The sequence below is a fragment of the Chiloscyllium punctatum genome, chromosome 5, assembly GCF_047496795.1.
Source record: "Chiloscyllium punctatum isolate Juve2018m chromosome 5, sChiPun1.3, whole genome shotgun sequence".
In the NCBI taxonomy this organism is placed as follows: Eukaryota; Metazoa; Chordata; class Chondrichthyes; order Orectolobiformes; family Hemiscylliidae; genus Chiloscyllium; species Chiloscyllium punctatum.
Window position 1 is genome coordinate 135,799,904 of NC_092743.1, and position 20,154 is coordinate 135,820,057.

The 20,154-nt window shown below is 42.4% G+C and overlaps 1 protein-coding gene across 15 annotated transcripts in view; it reads left to right on the forward strand.

The window, feature by feature from the left end:
- The window catches only part of eya1 (EYA transcriptional coactivator and phosphatase 1), a 219,110-nt gene that overhangs the window by 32,232 nt on the left and 166,724 nt on the right, over positions 1 to 20,154 (forward strand). For 11 of the 15 annotated variants that reach the window (XR_011960742.1, XM_072571413.1, XM_072571418.1 and 8 more), the window contains one exon: positions 9,997 to 10,074. The exons of 3 other annotated variants lie outside the window; for them this stretch is intronic. Coding sequence is in view for 11 of the 12 variants with exons in the window: in XM_072571413.1 (XP_072427514.1) it covers positions 9,997 to 10,074 (78 nt within the window). In the remaining variant the exon portion in view is untranslated. Of the gene's footprint in view, positions 1 to 7,023; positions 7,247 to 9,996; positions 10,075 to 20,154 lie in introns of those variants that run through there. One more of the 15 variants, XM_072571421.1, reaches the window with a different exon arrangement.

Here is a 20,154-nt window from a genome sequence, read left to right on the forward strand (position 1 = left end):
TCCAGAAGTTAGAGGTAGTTTTGCAAATAACCTATTTCCATTTACAGATCACAATCAGAGCCTGTTCAGGACAGCACAGTAATAGTAAAAGAAAATGTGAAGAAATTTGTAACAATCTTTTGAAGTAATGTTGTTCCAAGTTAACTATCTTAGGTTAGATTAGATTCCAGACAGTATGGAAACCAGCCCTTCAGCCCAACAAGTCCACACTGACCCTCCGAAGAGTAACCCTCCCAGACCCATTCCCCAGCCCTATTTACACCTGACTAATGCACCTAACACTATGGGCAATTTAGCCTAGTCAATTCACTAACCTACACATCTTTGGATTGTGGGAGGAAACCGGAGCACCCAGACACTAGGAGAACGTACAAACTCTACACAGACAGACAGTCACCCAAGGCTGGGATTGAACCCGCGTCCCTGGTGTTGTGAGGCAGTATTTCTGACCACTGAGCCACCTGATGAATGACACCAACAGGAGATGGTGGGCTGAGTATTCCCAACATTTGACTTGATCCTAATGAGGGAGTTCCATGGGGAGTTTCTCTCAATGAGCTCTCATGATTTTTCTCGTGCACTTTGACAGTGGTCACCTCATTAACTACATTCCACAGTACTGCTGTCTTACTATTGTGCACCCCCCTGAGTGGATGTGCTTGCACCTGCTGGGTTTCGACATCATATTCAAACCCCAGTTCTGCACCAGGTCAGACCCTACAAGTGGGAGTTGCCACCGAGATGCCAATTCGATGGTGGCTGGGCTGGTGTGGAGAAGAGGGCTGTCCTTTTTTTTGTGATTGCCAAAGGACCGGGACCTGACCAGCAGGATGGAAAGTGACAAAGGGAGTATTGCACTGAGTCACAGCCCCTCCCCCCCACCCCATGTCTTCCTGTGCGCTATTATGTCCAACTCCTGTGCAAAGTTATCCCTCCTTCTCAATTTATGGCCTCTGTCACCAATTCTCATAATTAATATTGCACATTATCCCTGATAATCCCCCCCCTTGACATTCAATTACCATCCACCAAGGCCTAGCTCCCTGCCTGACTTGGAATGGCAGCCCTGACAATAACTGACCAAACCCACAGATCCCCATCCACCGCCCCTGTTCCCCCACCCCAGGGGTGATTCCCACCTTCTGGAATGCTGAGGTGGTTTGGATGTACAAGAGTGGTCCCACCTTGCTGTCATCTCCTTCAGATGCCTGAAGCTCAGTGCAGGCACAACTGAGGATGACCTGGGACACAGCCTTGTCTTCTGCACCCTGAAGGAGTGGCTGGCCATCCCATGGGTTGCCAAGGTGGCACCATGACACAAGTGTGCCTGACGTGTTCTGAACACCCACTGGGGATCTGTGCGGAATCCTGGTCCCAGACTGTTACTGCTTTGTGTAAGGTCGCAAGGCAAAGTTTTCACTGTGCCTCTGTACGTGACACTAAATTCAATTCAAGGTCATGCTGCCTCATCTCTTTTCCCGGGGGGGAAAAGGTCAGTGCTACAGCCTGGCAGTGGGATTTTATAAAATATTGCTGCCTTCCTCTAGGTGCAGGGCACTATTTCTCTCGATGCATCGACAGCACCTTGTTATAAATGAGGTTGAACTAAAAGGAAAGGGCACCACTTAATGGGCACCTCGTCACTGCCACATTGCTCAAGATCTGTGCCCAGTATCCTGCCAAGATGCCTATGTTCTTGATAACAGGCCAACTCTTGCCTCATTCAAAGGGCCAAATGGCTTCTTGTAAACAAGACCTAGCCCTTCCAACCAGGGCTGATGGCTCCTTTTAAGAAACCTCTTGACTGAGTAAGAACACAGGCATGGTGGAGCCCACTGTTCCACCAAGGCCATTAGGGAACTGTAGTAGGGTGGCTTATACTTGGTTCCAAGCAGTCTGGACAAGACTTCAGCCAGAGTCTGCTCCTTAATCTGTCCTGGATGTGCACAATTGAAGCAGGTAAAGAGGGAGTGGCCTGGACACCGAGGAGCTGGGAGACCAACTATCTCAAAGGAAAAAGCTGAGGACTTTGAAGGGGAAGAATATCACTGTCACCATGATACAATAGACCAGACAGAACAGAATTGACAGCTGAGATATTGAGTGATTGGAGCACAGTGAATGCATAGTTTTATGGTGGCAAAGGCCAACAGTCCCTGTTGGTTCACAAGAGTAAATGCAGCTGTTTTAATATATCTTTCTTCGGTTTTGTGCAATAGAAGTTACTGTTTATCAACTGTTTGAGTGCCTAACATCTGCTACTCCCACATTCAAGAAAAACAGCTTCATCTGTTCCGCTGGGCATTTGGGGGAAAAACTGAGCACTCATTCAGGCAGCGTTCTGACATCACCTGGCAGTAAGATTAGGTTTTGAGGCTTCCTTTCAAGTCAGTTGTTGAAGCCTCACCGTGCATTGGGCCATGGTGACTCTGTCTGCAGCATCCGAACACAGACTCATCTCAATATACAGCCTTCAGCATCTAGAATTTCACTTACATCACTGAATGAGCATGTCATTCTTTAGTTGACTTCACTACAACATCAAGTTACTAAGTCGGTTCTACAAACCTCTTTTCCAGCCAGTTCGGAAGCCCAGTTTGGATGTTTGTGGACATTGCACTCCCTTATAAGACCTACAGAGTTAACCTTTAACCCTGGAGAAATATGCAGTTATGGATGAGGATTTACATGCATACACAATGTGGCTATAAGTCTGGAATACAGGTGGAAGTAAAGACCATCACAAAACAATTTCATTAATTTGTAATTTCCTCACCTCAGTTTTGTCTTGGCTGTAGTGATGAATGTGAGGGAGGTCTGAAATCTACAGCTATGTGGAGATAAACAAGGCCTTGCAACTATCTATTTTGGGATTAATGAAGGAGCAGCTTAACTGTGACATAGTAACCAGTTAACCTGGTTCCATTGCTAAATGGAGAGTTGATCAGACAGCTGCATGTTAATAATTATGGATGTGAGATTCTACTGATAGTATATTGTCATCTCTGCTCCCTGAGATTGTTTCCATGTTCCTTGCCTTCACCCCATAGCTAGGTCCAGCCCTGGTCTCTGCAACTGAGCTGGAGGGAGCCATCTTGTCACAGAGCTGGTTAGTCTGGCAGGTTTGGGTGGATGAGCCCAGGGTTGTTAATCACTAGAGTACTGGAATGGTCTTCCCCAGCTACAGGCTCACTGTTCCCCAGTTACAGGTTCTCTTCCCCAGCTACAGGCTCAATTTTCCAAGGTCATGGATTCACAGGGTTGAGGAGGGCTGGCTGGGTGCAGGCAAAGGGGATCCAGGTACTGGGGAGTGTCCAGAGAGGATCTCTCTCTCTCGTGTCTGTGCATATGTATGTGTGGTTCCCCCTTTGCTGTCTCTGAGAGGAAGGAGCAGCAAGGTTGAAGTCAAGGTTGCTGGTCTTGCTGTCCTTCCCAACACAAAGCCCTCTTGCTGAGGGTGCAGGTCAGTGCACACACTGCTAAGCCTGGCTGCCCCTGATGGCACCAACCTGCCCGTGCTGCCAGCCAGGCAGACAAATACCAAACAAAAAGAATAGACATTGCTGAAAAGTTCAGGAGGTCCAGCAGCATCTCTAGAGAGAAATTAGAGTTAACACCTTGGGTCCAGTGACCCTTCTGCAGATTCTCTCCACAGATGCTGCCCAAACTGGAGTTTTTCCAGCAATTTCAGTGTTTGTTTCTGATTTCCAGTATCTGCAATTCTTTTAGTTTAGTCAAATACTCAAGCCAGCATTGGACTCCTCCAAGCTCTGATTCAGTTTACTGAGAGCTGCTATCTTTGTGCATGTACACAGCATTATTAATGGCTGAAACCATGCAGTGATCTTCTGCATGGGGTCACTCAGGGCCTGGTCTCCAGCAATCCTTCAAATGCCAGCACCCTGGACTGTTTCTTCCTTGAGCAGTGAGGAGACATGGCAGCCATGTGTTCATTGGAATATACTCCTGAGTCTAATCCCCATCGAGTACCCAGCGAGGCAAAAGTCTGAGTTGGTGGAGGGAGCAGGAGAAAGCTATGCCAGTGCATCCCCTGAAGGGTCAAAGTGCAGACAATGGGGTGAGCTGTTGGCATTGAGAACAGAGGATGTGTGAGTGCCAATGGTGCCTGCAGAAGACAAGAGATGGAATGGGTTGTGCAAGATTGGTTAAAGCTTGAACATGTCTTTATGCAGAGGTCTTGTCACCTTCACGAGTGGTTTCAATCTCTTGCTCATTCAAAGATCATCTTCTGGAAAGAGATGATAGCAGCAGGAGTAGGCCATTGTTATCCATCATGGGTCAGTTTCTTCTGCAGTGGGAAAAAAAGACTGAAGATATCAAGATGGGAGTGCTGTTAGAGAAGGAGGAAAGCTGGTGAAGAGATCTGAGTGAATTAGTAGGAAGTGCAGAGAGCCAGAAGTGTTAGTAGCTTTTGGGGGGAGGTGGGGGGGGGGGGGGGGGTGGGGTCATAGCTGTTCAGTGAAGTGCTACAGTTTGAGTGGTAGACCAAACCATCAAGCATAGTGCAGTGGCAGAGTTAGAATGTGTGTGATGAAGCAGAAAGGATGGTGACACATATCCTTATGGGAACACAAAGTCATTGGTTGTCTTGAGATACTGCAGCAGACTCACTTTGACCATGGAAGTGGCCCTGAATAAAGAGCTATCTCCAACCAGGCCAACAGGGTAGGATGCTGTGGTCTCCACTGAGGAAAGAGGGTGGTGCTGCTCTCCAGGAACATTCCCATCAGGATCGCCAGGTGCCTGTTTACAGAGCAGTGTGCCAATTTCCCTTTCTCAGCTGTCACCCTCTGGAATGTGGGTCAGCTGACAAACCCAGAATGGGCATCCCTGGCATGCAGCATTTGAAGTGGTGCACAGCTGGGGATTAAACAGTGCCCACTGCATTGACATTGGTGAGTTCTGTACAAGAGGGCACCTTGGAGCCTGGTTGTATAATTACCAAGGTGAGCAGCAAAAGGTGGTGTGAGGAAATGCATCAAGGCCCAGGAACTGAAACTTCCATAAAACTCCAAAACTCATACTTCACCAAAATATAGCAAGAGTCAACCCAGTGTGACTCTCCGATTCAAATTTGCCTAATTTTGTCAGTGACAAATGGTTGGTGCTCATAACATGCACTTGGAATAAGGCAATGCCATTGATGTTTTCCATCAAGATGGTTTTTAAAATTATTAATTCATTGGCAATTGTTACTCATTGAAAAATATAAAAAACATGATTAATTTTAATACAGGTTTGTAGTGTCAAAGACTGGGTTATAAACATGTAGCTGTCAGAAAGTGAAGCTATACTGTACATCCTGTCTACTTGAATGTAAAAGAAATCTGTTGTATTTTGTTATAATCCTGGTTATGGTGACTGTATTAGAAATTAGGTCTGAGAGAATTTGACAAGCTTAACTTGCATCAATTTTATCGATTAGTGAGCTTTACTACATTTGCTTTCCATTTTAGGAAAAATGTGGTGGCTCAAATTGTTTTATTCTATTCCTTTTTGAGAAGGCAGTGGAGAATTGGAGCTTTGCTATGCCACTTTAGTATTTCACAAATTAAACATTTGTATGAAACTCCTCTGACTGCCCTATTGAAGATGTTGACCAATTTAAAATAAGTGTGTTAGTTCTTAAACTTAATAGCAAGATTTGGGGCTAACCTGCTTGTGATTGATATACCACAGCACAATTGTATGTCAGAGTTAGAGACAGGACCCAATTAATGCTGATCATTGTTAGTAGTACATTGGCGATTTTAAGAAACTTTCTCTTCAGCTCAAAAGTGAGTTTGATGTCTGAATTGTAGTTATGTGTGCAATGAGAAGAATGAATAAGTATACACCATTTTTTGTTTAGTTTTCAGAGTTATACTTTGAGTTCAATAATAAGTAATAAAAATCAATCTTGCATTTTAGAGTTGCAGATAATTTTAAAGTCTAGTTTAAGACATGTGTAACAATTACATTCAACCTAATTCTACTATGATTTAGAGATGCTGGTGTTGGACTGGGGTGGACAAAGTTTAAAAAAAAAAATCAACACCAGATTATATTCCAACAGGTTTAATTGGAAGCACTAGTCTTACAATAGTGTACTCCACAACCACCTGATGAAGGAGCTGCGCTCTGAAAGCTAGTGCTTCCATTAAGTAAAAAAGGTAAAAACAATGACTGCAGATGCTGGAAACCAGATTCTGGATTAGTGGTGCTGGAAGAGCACAGCAGTTCAGGCAGCATCCAAGGAGCAGCAAAATCGACGTTTCAGGCAAAAGCCTTCATCAGGAATAAAGGCAGTGAGCCTGCTAACCCTGTTGGACTATAACCTGGTGTTGTGATTTTTAACTTAATTCTACTACAACAGCCTTCACATGTTCCAGTTAAAAACTGGTGGTTTTGTTGTTACCTATGGGACCATTTAGTAGTCTTAGTTAAAATTGCTGGCAATAAACTATTAGTTTTGTAACTTTAAAACAAAGACAATTTAAAGCAAGTAACATACCAATTTACAGTTGTTAGAATATCAACTAGTAGACTAGTTGAGCGGTATTATATCAACTAGTAGGCAGCACGGTGGCACAGTGGTTAGAACTGCTGCCTCATCAGTGAGGCGGGTTCAATTCCCACCTCAGGCGACTGTGTGGAGTTTGCACGTTCTCCCCGTGTCTGTGTGGGTTTCCTCCGGGTGCTCCGGTTTCCTCCCACACTCCAAAGATGTGCAGGTCAGGTGAATTGGCCATGCTAAATTGCCCGTAGTATTAGGTAAGGGGTAGATGTAGGGGTATGGGTGGGTTGCGCTTCGGTGGGTGCAGTGTGGACTTGTTGGGCCGAAGGGCCTGTTTCCACACTGTAAAGTAATCTAATCTAGACAAATATCGATGACTGATGCCCAGCCATCGATCCATATTTTCCAGCATTTCTCCAGTTCCTTCTGTGTGAGCCTAGAGACTGGAGAGAGACACCATCAAAAGGTTGTTTGATCTGACAAGTCTATCTCGTCTTCACCCAACACTAAGACTGGCGTGGTATTATAAGTGGAAACACAGCGGAGGCCAATCATAATGTTATCACACCTACATTGATTTATTGGATCTGAAGCATTGAATGTGGGACAGGTGTTGGCTCAGTGGGTGAAAACATCCTCCGCATTGGTCCAACCTTCAACATGAGACAAGTCTTTGCCCATGAGTACCATCTAGTATGTCCAAAGTGAACGAGCAGTAAGGAAGCCTAGGTGAGTCATAAAATATCAGAGTATAGGTAAATCATCAAGCCTTTTGGATCTTAGAAAGTAGGAGCAAGGGTAGGCCATTCAGCCCTTCAAGCCTACTCTTCCAATTGATATGATAATCTGACCCAGTCCTCTAATCTTCCTTTCTCCCAATACCCCTTTGTCCCTTTAGTCCTAAAGATTGTATGTACATCTTGGCCTCAAAAGTCTAGTACTTTAGTATCAATAGTCTTCTGCTGTCGTGAATTCCATTGGCTCAGCTCTCCAGGTGGTGAAGAAATTCCTCCTCATCCCTCTGCTAAAGGCTTACCTCTTAACCCTAGACTGTGGCCCCTGGTTCTGGACTCCCCTACTGCTGGGAACATCCTTCCTGCATCTGTCTGATCTAATCCTGTTAGAACTTAAGTTTTACATCTACCACCAGACTAGAGCAAGCTTGGCAGTTGTCTTGTAGTAAACCCATGGGAAGATAGCAACAGATTATGCTGGATGGACTAGGGAGATAATTAATAGCCCACCCATATTCCAAGATGGCTATGGATTGAGTCACCTCAGCCAGAGCTCATCCACTCCTTTTTTCCTCTTGTGCTTTTTTTTGTTCCTTTTCACTTGGTGATGTCTAGAACTCAGCCTCAACCTGGTGGTCTCTTAGCCCAGCGTAGCAATCCTACCTACATTTATAGAGGTTTATAAAATCATGAGGGGCATGGATAGGATAAATAAAGAGTCTTTCCTGGGGTGGGGAGTCCAGAATGAGAGGGCACAGGTTTAGGGGAAAGATATAAAAGAGACCTGAGGGGCAATTTCTTCATGCAGAGGGTGGTACATGTATGGAATGAGCTGCCAGAAGTGGTGGAGACTAGTACAATTGCAATGTTTAAAGGCATCTGGATGGGTATATGAATGGGAATGGTTTGGTGAGATATGGGCCAGGTGCTGGCATGTAGGATTAGATTGGGTTGAGATATCTGGTTGGCATGGATGAGTTAGACTGAAGGGTCTGTTTCCATGCTGTACATTTTTATGACTCTAAATAGATATTTTGTTCAAGTGCTTAATAAAAAGCAATATTCATATTCACTGCCCCATTGCCAAGATTTTATAGCCATTTGCAGCTGTCAGTCAGACTGAACTGATGAGCCTCCCACTATGACATGATAGATTGTGAAGTTATTCATAAATAGCAGCATAAATCCTATAATGATCCAACTTAAATCAACAGACAGAATTAAATAGCAAAGGTTTCATTTAAACTGCAGCATTTTGATGCATTGGCAAATTGACAGGCCCCTTTTGACAGCTCCAATCAACTTGACGTTTCCAATGTGTTCATACAGTTTCTAATGCATGTTCATGACTAATTTTAACTAATCCCAAAAGGTACTTGAACCTTCCTAAATATCACCCGACATCTCAGAGGGATGCCCCCGAAACTATTCAAAATGGTGCCCTGTTAGACTTCTTCCTGAAAGATCTAAAGTTAAGATGGGTTTTGTCCATCCCACTAAATAAAATTGGATCCTTTTAAAAGGCAATTCCACTTCAACACATGCAATTGCCTCCAAGAATCACAAATTTACAAAATATAGCCAGTCCTCAATTGTCCATCATTTCACTCACACCTCTCTCCCCCCCCCAACTTTCCCTCAGCCAACCAACAGGATAACATTGTGGCTAGCCTTCTGGAATTGGAGTTTTGTCTTGATGGAAATCACAGACCTGAGTTACCAGAGTAATTAATTATATTATAGTTTTACATTGAAAACATTGCTTACTTATTGTAAATAAGTTTCATAAATAGTAAGCTCTGAAGAACCATGTAAAACAAACAGAAGTCTCAAATCAAAGAAACATGTTAAAAAAACTAAACAAGATTAAATTATGACATATCCAGTATCAAATAAATGGGAAACTTGAGCTAAAGAAACCTATTTACTCCCCTTTTCAAGCTTACACTTTCTACTGGTGGTCTATGATTCCCTATCATTTGCATCTCCAATTGCTTTACACATTACATTGGAGATATGTGACTCTATATACAAGCTGTCATCTCAATGTTCATAAAATGAGGAACTACCTTGGTCTCAAACAAAAACAGAAATTACTGCAAAAGCTCAGCAAGGCTGGCAGCAGCTGTGGAGAGAAAGCAGAGTTAACATTTCAGATCCAATGATCCTTCCTCAGCACACATTTGTGAAGAAGGGTCACTCAACCTGAAACATTAACTCTGCTTTCTCTCCACAGATACTGCCAGACCTGCTGAGCTTTTCCAGTAATTTCAGCTTTTGCTTCTGATTTACAACATGCTGCTGTACTTTTGGTTTTTAAAATACTTACATATAGGTTTGCTCACTGAGCTGGCCGGTTCACGTCCAGCCATTTTGTCACCCTACTAGGTAACATCTTCATTGGGCCTCCAGACAAAGCACTGTTGCTGATTCCTGCTTTCTGCTTTCTATTTATATGTTTGGATTTCTTTGGGTTGGTGATGTCATTTCCTGTGGTGACATCATTTCCTGTTGTGATGTTATTTCCTGTGGTGATGTCATTTCCTTTTTTTCTCTCGGGGTTGATAGATGGGGTCTAACTTGATAAGTTTGTTGATAGAGTTCCAGTTGGAATGCCATGCTTCGAGGAATTTTTGTGTGTGTCTGTTTAATTTTTAAAAAAATTAACATCAGGTATAGTTTTAGATTTCTGTGAAGGTTTGCTCATCACATAGTTGACAGAGCTTCCTTTTATTTTGTTTTCAGTGAAAACAGAACCAATGAGCAACAGTAATATTGTCACGACATCAACAGATGGGTCTTTAGACAATTTCTCAGAATCGGGTAAGAAGACATGAAACAGCTGATGGTTATGGCCTTCATGTGTATCGAGCAAATCCACTAAAACCGCAGATAAAGAATAAGGTTCTCACATACAGCCCAGGAAGCAGGACAGTAGGCAAATTCTACTCTTGCATTTTTATTGAGGTGGAAAAATGGACAATGTGTCATTCATGATGCCAATATCCACCATTTATTGTCTTTTTACCTCTTTGATCTATTCCTCTTTGATCTATAGGATGACTAACATAAATTTGAAAAATGTCTTAACTATTATGTAAATACTCATTTTAGTTGGCAAGACATGATACTTTTATGTAGTTTTGAATGTTTCTGCACTTAACAGATATATTTCTTATTATATCCCTTAAGCTATACAGTAAATTTATGTTTTATATTAACCAATACTTTTATATTTGTTGTTATTTTCATTCTGTCGCAATCCATTGTGTAATGTGAAACCCAACATTCAGTTTAAAGAGGAAGAGTAAAATCTTCCTGATTTTCCTTCAGCAATTGTAGTCCAATTTTATAGAGTCAAGCAATAGTCTCAGAAATTTGTTTGATATTCTTGTAAAAAATAAATGATCTCACTGATTTTGAGACAGTCCTATTCAGACTGCTTTTTAACATCGTTGATGGTTGGTGTCCCCCTGTATTCTATGGAAGCTTAATGGAAAATAACGGGATCACAGTTGTGGTCTGGTCTGGCCACTGGATGTAGGTCAGTTTAGCTCAGTTGGCTGGATGGCTGGTTTGCGGTGTGGAGTGACCCCAACACTATTGGTTCCATTCCTACACCCACTGAGGTGACTATAAAGGATTCTCCTTCTCAACCTGTCCCCATCCTGACAAGTGATGACCCTCAGGTTAACACCCCCCCCCCTTCCTTCCCCCCACTCCCCCATGCATTGTTGGCCATGCCTCTGGAGGGTCATTGAGTGGCTGTGAAGAAAGGTTCTCTTATCCCCTCCTAGCCTTACTCCGTCTACTGAAAACCAGCATTAACTGACCTGACATACTCCCCTTGTTACTGGGGTTGCTGCTGATACCAGTGAGGGTGATGAATTTGCCACATAATGCTGGCTGCAGTGCCACAGATCTGGCCTCTGCGTGTAGTCTGTGGCTGCAGGAAGGTATTGGGCTCCCTTTCCGCCACGTTTTGTTGCTATTTAATGAGCCCTTAGCTGAGAAGCAGCATGGTTCCTATGAATACAATGCATTAGGTTGAGGAGAAGGAGAAAATTGACCAGAATTTCAACTTCTGATTTTATTCTGCTGAATGATCTACATGATCATTGGATTGAGAATAATATCAGACCCAGCACATTATTAGTAACAAGCAAATAATCCATCAACAAAACTGTCTTAGCATATTCATAAAGGAAGGTGATGCATGTTAGTTATTCAGGACCAATTTCTATTGTGGAACTGTAACCTTGCAAGTATCATGTAATCCAGGAGGACAGGAAAGGTAAAGAAATTTCAATTCAAATTAGCAATGTGTGAGATAAATTAGGAGTACTGTAAATGTGTTATGGTATTTAATTGTTTTATGTTTCTAAAGTGTAGGTCTAACATGCAAAACTATATAAATATTCAATTTCCTCTGCATAGATTACTCATCCAGTGGTGTAATGAAAGTTTCCATAACTGGACAATTTTCTGTTCATTTCAGCATCTGCATTTTATCATGTTTTACTTGAACTGAGTGCAATGAAGAACTGATAATTATCTAGTTATGATATTGTTAGTAGATTACATGTGGCCTCCTGGCTTATTTCCACTCTCTACTATTTCATAGTCTGGAATGTTTGGAAGATTAATGCAAGCAACTGAATTGGACCATAAAGTTAGGAAATGCAGAGTACAGAATAAGAAGCTATAACTAGTATTAACCTTTAGAAGTTTTTGTACTTTTAAACTGAACAATTTTTCAGAATTAAAAAAATGGCTTTGGAGAATTCTCAGGTGCTATGTAGAAATGCAAATTTGAAGTAAGATTTGATTATCCATTCATTATGGGCATCATAACATAGAGTCATAGTCAAAGAGATGTACCGTATGGAAACAGACCCTTCGGTCCATCTCGTCCATGCCGACCAGATCTCCCAATCCAATCTAGTGCCACCTGCCAGCACCCAGCCCATATCCCTCCAAATCCTTCCTATTCATATACCCATCCAAATGCCTTTTAAATGTTGCAATTGTACTAGCCTCCACCACTTCCTCTGGCAGCCCATTCCACACACGCACCACCCTCTGCGTGAAAAAGTTGCCCCTTAGGTCTCTTTTATATCTTTCTCCTCTCGCTCTAAACCTATGTCGTCTGGTTCTGGACTCCCCTACTCTGGGAAAAAGACTGTCTATTTACCTTATGCGTGCCCCTCATGATTTTATAAACCTGTATAAGGTTACCCCTCAGCCTCCAATGCTCCAGGGAAAACAGCCCCAGCCAATTCAACTTTTCCCAATAACTCAAATTCTCCAACCCTGGCAACATCCTTGTAAATCTTTTCTGAACCCTTTCAAATTTCACAACATCTTTTCGACAGGAAGGAGACCTGAATTGCATGCAGTATTCCACAAATGGCCTAACTAATGTCTTGGAAAGCCGCAACATGACCTCCCAACTCCTGTACTCACTACTCTGACCAATAAAGGAAAGCATACCGAATGCCTTCACTATCCTATCTCCCTGCGACTCCACTTTCAAGGAGCTACGAACCTGCACGCCGAGGTCTCTTTGTTCAACAACATTCCCGAGGACATTACCATTAAGTGTATTACAGAAGTGTCAGGACTAGGGATTGCTGCAGCACATGCTTTTGATGGAAAGTGAAATGATAAAGATTGTCATAGAGTCATACAACACAGAAACAGATCCTTCCGTCCAACTCGTCTATACCGACCAAGTTTCCCAAACTAAATTAGTCGCACCTGCCTGCATTTGGCCTGTATCCCTCTAAACCTTTCCTATTCATGTCCCTGGCTAAAATGTCTTTTAAATATTGTCAGTGTATCTGCATCTACCACTTTCTCTAGCAGTGCGTCCTACATATGAACCACCCTCTCTTTGTTCCACTTTGGCACCAATGATGTAGGTAAAACGGTTGAAATCCTGAAAGTTGAATTTAGGCAGCTGGGTAAGAGACTGAAAAACAGAACCTTTTCAGGTAGAAATCTCCAGTACCACATGGTGGTGAGTATAGAAACAGGAAGATTGAGCAAACATGCAGCCGGCCAGAGAAATGTCACAGCAAGGATTGCTTTAGATTTTGGGGCATTGGGACCAGTTCTGGGGAAGGAGTGACCTGTTATAGGAGATGGGATATATCTTCGCAGGACAGTGACATATATCCCTGTGGAGAGATTTCCTGGTTTTTCTGAGGAGGGTTTAAAATAGTTTGTCTCAAATCAGTTTGTCAGGGAATGGGAACCTTAGAGAGGATTCAGGCAGGATAAAAAAAGAACAGGCCAAGAATAGGAAGTGGAAAAGTTGTAAATGAAAGTGGAAAACAGTGGTACTGGAATCAACCAGGATTAAATTACAGAATAATGTTTAATAACATAAAATTAAAAGCACTCCATCGGAAGTGTGCACAAAAGGAATGGAGAATTGATGGTGCTAGTGGGGGAGATGGGTCTGTTTTAATTGCCAGTATGGCTATGTGACGGTGGAGTGACTAAGATTGGGAACTTTAGTCAAGGCTTAGGAAAGGTGGGATTAAAGGAGCAGGATAAAATTATGGGGCAGGACCTCTGATCAGGAAAAAAAAGCAAGTAGAATCCATTTGGGTGAAACTCCAAACAGCAGAAAAAAACAAACATTGGCAGCAGTGGTTTATAAGCTGTCACAGTAGCAGCCATGCAGGGAATGATATGAATCGGGAAATTAGAGGTTCATATAGCAAGGTATGAAGTAATCGTGGGATAACTTCAATCTGCAGATTCACTGGGTAAATCTCATGACTTCAATGTGGAGGAAAAATTCCTGGAATGTGTTCAAAATAGTTTACTGGAATAATATGATGAGGACTGTTGCTGGAAAAGTGCAGCAGGTCAGGCAGCTCATGCCCGAAACGTCGATTCTCCTGCTCCTCGGATGCTGCCTGACCTGCTGCGCTTTTCCAGCAACACATTTTCAGCTCTGATCTCCAGCATCTGCAGTCCTCACTTTCTCCTCTAATATGATGAGGAACCAAGCGTAACAGAGTCAATTTTAGATCTACCTTTATGCAGAGCAAAGAGGTCATTAATCATTTTGTTGTAAAAGAACCTGTAAAGAGTAATGACTATAGTATGATGGAATTTTCCAGCAAGTTTGAAAAAGACGTAGTTCAATCTGAAACTGGATTTCAATTTAAACTAGGCTACTTAAGAAAGTATGAGGAGGAAGTTGGCTGCAGTCGGTTGGAAAAACAGATATAAAGATTTGATGATAGAAAGGCAAAGGCTGGTATTATAAGAATAAATGCTTGTTTTCAAGGCAAAAATCCCTGCAGGAAAAACACAAGCTCTTTGGGTAACAGCTAAGCTAACAATAGTATTGGATCAAAGAAGGTGCCTTGTAGAGTTACCCAAAATACTGTAAGCCTGAGGATTGGGAGAATTTCAGAACTCAGCAATGGAGGACCAAGCAATTGTGAAGTAAGAGAGGATAGAATACACTTATAGAATAGCAAAAAAAAAAACTATTTGTAAAAGCTTCTAGAAGTATGTAAAAAGGAAAAGATTAACAAAACTAAATGTTGGAACCATTGCAGGCAGAGACAGGAAAGTTTATAATTTATCCACTGCTTGTCATAGGGGATTGGGCTCTTCATTTTTTTAAAATGAGGCATTATATAGTTGAAAGATTTTAAATATGTAAATGGGATTTTACGATTTTTTTTCCGTTTTTCTGAAATCTGCAGTACTTAGTATTCACCATGGGAAAAAATAAAATAAAAATCTAAGTGAGTTGGCATGGTAGGTGTGAGGGCAAAGAATGGGTTGGCATGAATTGGCACTATGTTGTCAGAGGTGCTATAAAAGGTCATGAGACCTTTAGAGGTGCATAACTTGACATGAAAAATGTGCCATTGAGGTTTGTATAGCGGCATAGGTTGGCATAAATGATGGGAATGTTTTAGGGGTTTTAGAGATGGTGAATTTTATAGGATGTTTAAGGGGTTGTAAAAGTGGAGACTAGAGGATGTGTTATATTTATTGTTTTTTCAGAAGTTATAGTACCCTGGTACTTCACTGAGAACAGTTCTGAGTTGTTGTTTTCAGACTGGTAGCTGTATAGGATCCTGTTCACCAGAAGTTGAAGCTAGTCTTAATCTTTCTCCTTTTTATATATATATATGAATAGCTGGAGTGCACAGGACATAAGTTCATAATTTGCAAGTGACCGAAAACTTAATAGGGGAGACTAGTGTTCAGCTGCAAGAGGACTGAGGTAGATGACTGAATGGTCAGACACAGATGAAATTTGAAGCACAGAAGGTATGAAGTGATAGGAAGTAAGGGAACAGATGTTATAATATAAAGACTGCAGTTCTGAATGGGTGAAGGAATGGTGAGATCTAGGGTCAAATGTTCACAAATTGTTGAAGGGGGTGAGACAACTTGATGAAGCAGTTTATAAAACATACAGGATCCTGACCTTTTTAGATAGAGGCAGGATACTAAAGCCAGGAAGTTATCACAAACCTTTATAAAGTACTGGTCAACCTCGACTGATTATTGTGTGCAGTTCTTGGGATGATACTTGTGGAAGAATATGAAAGTATTTGAGATAGTGAGAAAAGATTTATCAGAATCATTGCAAGAAAGAGGGATTGCTATAATTTGGGTATGTGGAGATGGTGGAGTTGTTTTCTTTAGAGAAGAGGAGATTTAAGTTTCTAGCAGAATCTAGACAGAGTTGATAGAGTTTGGTAGAAGATTTGTAGCTCGGGTGCTCGTTGTTGTGGTTCTGTTCGCCGAGCTGGGAATTTGTTTTGCAAACGTTTCGTCCCCTGTCTAGGTGACATCCTCAGTGCTTGGGAGCCTCCTGTGAAGCGCTTCTGTGCTGTTTTCTCCGGTATTTATTCCAGCTTACAACCGGAAGCGGCAGAGACAGGCCACTATAAATACCGGAGAAAACAGCACAGAAGCGCTTCACAGGAGGCTCCCAAGCACTGAGGATGTCCCCTAGACAGGGGACGAAACGTTTGCAAGACAAATTCCCAGCTCGGCGAACAGAACCACAACAACAGAGTTGATAGAGGAAAAACTATTCCCATTGGCAGACAGTCAAGAACAAGATGACACAGACTTAAGGTGATTGGCTAAAGGACCATAGGTCTTGTTGGAAATGTCTTGTTGCCCAGCTTGTAGTTACAGCCTGGTATGTGCTATCTGATAGGGCCATATCAGTCATTTCAATCACGGGTGTCAAAAATAAATTAGACAAGCAACGCTAGGAAAAAAATGCAGCGCTGTGCAAAAAGGATGCAGGCATGATTCCTAGCTAAATTGATCTGGAAGAGAGATAGTGTGGTCTTGAGGGGCTGAATGGGCTGTTTCAACATTGTGGATTAGTGGTGCTGGAAGAGCACAGCAGTTCAGGCAGCATCTGAGGAGCAGTAAAATCGACGTTTCGGACAAAAGCCCTTCATTGGGCTTTTGCCCGAAATGTCGATTTTACTGCTCCTCAGATGCTGCCTGAACTGCTGTGCTCTTCCAGCACCACTAATCCAGAGTCTGGTTTCCAGCATCTGCAGTCATTGTTTTTACCCTGTTTCAACATTGTAACCATTCTATGAGTCACCATTTTGCACTCAAAATTCCATTCAATGAGACCTCGCTGCATATAACAATATTTTCTCCATGTTCTTTAAGAGACTTAAGAAACTTCTAGTAATCATTGTGTGTCAAATTGTTCCATAACTTCATTCTTGAAAGGTCTAATTTTAAGCTGTACTTCTTGTCTTTGATTCACAACCAATGGAAGGAGGTTCTCTTGATCCATACTAAATCTTCCTAAAACTTGGAATCACATCACCCCTTAATCTTTTATATTGTATGGAATAGAACCCTTATTTTTGCAATCCCCCATAACTTAACTGTTGGAGTCAGTATATCATCCTGGTAGAATTACACAATACTTACTCCAAGATCAGTATATGTTTCCTGAAGTATGACACACAGAACTGCAGGTAGTACTCCAGTTGTGGACCACCAAGGCTCTGCATAGCTGGAGCATCATTTCTACACCTCTAAAAGCCAGAATATTTCTTCAGTTTATTTTCTGTACGTGTCAGTGATATTTTAAGGATCTAAGGACCTGGACTGCCAAAGTCTCTCTGGTACCTGCACTGTTTCTAATTCTTCACCACTTGGATCTAACAAAAATATGGCAGAGTACTTCCTAAGTGAATGATCGGGCATTTGGCTGTATTGACATCCATTTGCCAAGTTTTGTCAAATCACTTAAAATTCCAAGTAATCATAGAATCCCGACAGTGTGGAAACAGACCCTTCAGCCCAGTAAGTCCACAACGACCCTCAGAAGAGTATCCCACCCAAACACCTTTCCTAATACTGTATATTTACCCTTGACTAATGCACCTAACCTACACATCCCTGAACTCTATGGGCAATTTAGCATGGCCAATTCACCTAACCCACACAGACAGTCACCCAAGACTGGAATCGAACCTGGAGTCCCTGGTGCTGTGAGGCAGCAGTGCTAACCACTGAGCCACCATGCTGCCCCATTTGCATGATGCTGGAGCTTATGTTTCCACCTACAGAGCTTACAATCTGACCTTCCTTTCCTTCTGTTACAGCAAACTTGTATACATGGCTTTTTGTTCAATCATCTAAGTTATCAATAAATACACTGAATAGTTGTTGTTACAAACCAGTTACTTGGGGGACATTCTGCTATTTAGAGGACCTGCCCATCAGCCTTATTGTGTCTCCTCTGCCTCTCAGCCAATCTCCTCACTAGCCAGTAATTCCAATACCATAGTTTTTAACTGACAGTCTCTTTATGACACAAATTTCTGAAAGCCCGCTTTATTATCACTCCATAAGGCATGCCTCTGCCTCTACCTCCCCCCAGCAGTTATAGAACATAGAACATTACAGCGCAGTACAGGCCCTTTGGTCCTCGATGTTGTGCCAACTTGTGAAATTAACCTGATGCCCATCCAACCTACATCATTCCATTATTATCCATATGTATGTCCAATGCCCTTAATGTCGGCAAGTCTGTTGCAGGCAGGCCATTCCACACCCCTACTGTTCTGAGTGAAGAAACTATTCTTAATATTTGTCCGAAATCTTATCACCCCCTCAATTTAAAGCTATGTCTCCTCGTGTTTGCCTTCAACATCTGAGGAAAAAGGCTCTCATTGTCCACCCTATCTCACCCTCTTATTATCTTATACGTCTCGATTAAGTCACCTCTCAATCTTCCTCTCTCCAACGAAAACAGCCTCAGTCCCCTCAGCCTTTCCTCGTGAGACCTTCCTTCCATATCAGGCAACATCCTAGTAAATCTCCTCTGAGCCCTTTCCAAAGCTTCCACAGCCTTCTTATAATATGATGACCAGAACTGGACACAATACTTCAGGTGCGGCCTTACCAGTGTCTTGTACAGCTGAAGCATGACCTCATGGCTCTGAAACTCAATCTCCCTACCAATAAATGCCAACACACTATATGCCTTCTTAACAACCCTTTCAACCTGGGTGTCCAGGGATTTATGCACCTGGACACTGAGATCTCTCTGTTCATCTACACTGCCAAGAATTTTACCATTAGCCAGTATTCTGCATTCCTGTTACTTCTTCCAAAGTGAGCTACCTCACACTTTTCTCTATTAAACTTCATTTGCCACTACTCAGCCCAGCTCTGCACCTTATCTATGTCCCTCTGCAACCCACAAAATCCTTCAGCACTAATAACAACTCTGCCTACCTGAGTGTCATGCCTACATTATTTTAATCATCTTTTCATAAACTTCAAACAGATTCACTATGAAAGAGCAGATGAATGACATCCTATGCTATGTGATTCTGAGTTTACTGACCTCCGTGACATCATAAGACCATAACATATTCCAGCTGCCAATTATTTGTCCACTCTCTTAACCTGAATAAATTCAGAGAGTCATAGAGATGTGCAGCATGGAAACAGACCCTTCGGTCCAACCCGTCCATGCCGACCAGATATCCCAACCCAATCTAGTCCCACCTGCCAGCACCCAGCCCATATCCCTGCAAACCCTTCCTATTCATTTACCCATCCAAATGCCTCTTAAATGTTGCAATTGCACCAGCCTCCACCACTTCTTCTGGCAGCTCATTCCATACATGTACCACCCTCTGTGTGAAAAAGTTGCTCAAGATTAGAGTGGTGCTGGAAAAGCACAGCATCTGAGGAGCAGGAAAATCGACGTTTCAGGCAAAAGCACTTCAACAGGAATAGAGGTTGCCCCAAACGTCTCTTTTATATCCTTCCCCTCTCACCCTAAACCTATGCCCTGTAGTTCTGGACTCCCCAACCCCAGGGAAAAGACTTTGCCTATTTATCCTATCCATGCCCCTCATGATTTTATAAAGCTCTATAAGGCCACCCCTCAGCCTCCAATGCTCCAGGGAAAACAGCCCCAGCCTATTCAGCCTCTCCCTATAGCTCAAATCCTCCAACCCTGGCAACATCCTTGTAAATCTTTTCTGAACCCTTTCAAGTTTCACAACATCTTTCCGCTAGAAAGGAGACCAGAATTGACTTTGCCCAACAGTCCCTCCAAGATCAGTTGTGAATTTCACTGTTAGATAATTTTCCCAGGTGCACTCTGATGTCCAGCAATACATGAATTCAAACATCAAAGGCAGTAACGATGCAGGTTTTTTTTTCTCTCTCTCTCTCTCTCTCTCTCTCTCTCTCTCTCTCTCTCTCTCTCCTGCACTGACCTCACCCTGTGCTTCCTTTGTCTACCCTTTTGACTTTATTTTTCCAAACTTCCAAAACAATGCAACAGCATATAAACCAGTAATTGCTGCTCCTGGAATTTGAGGAAATCACCTCCAGCACCTA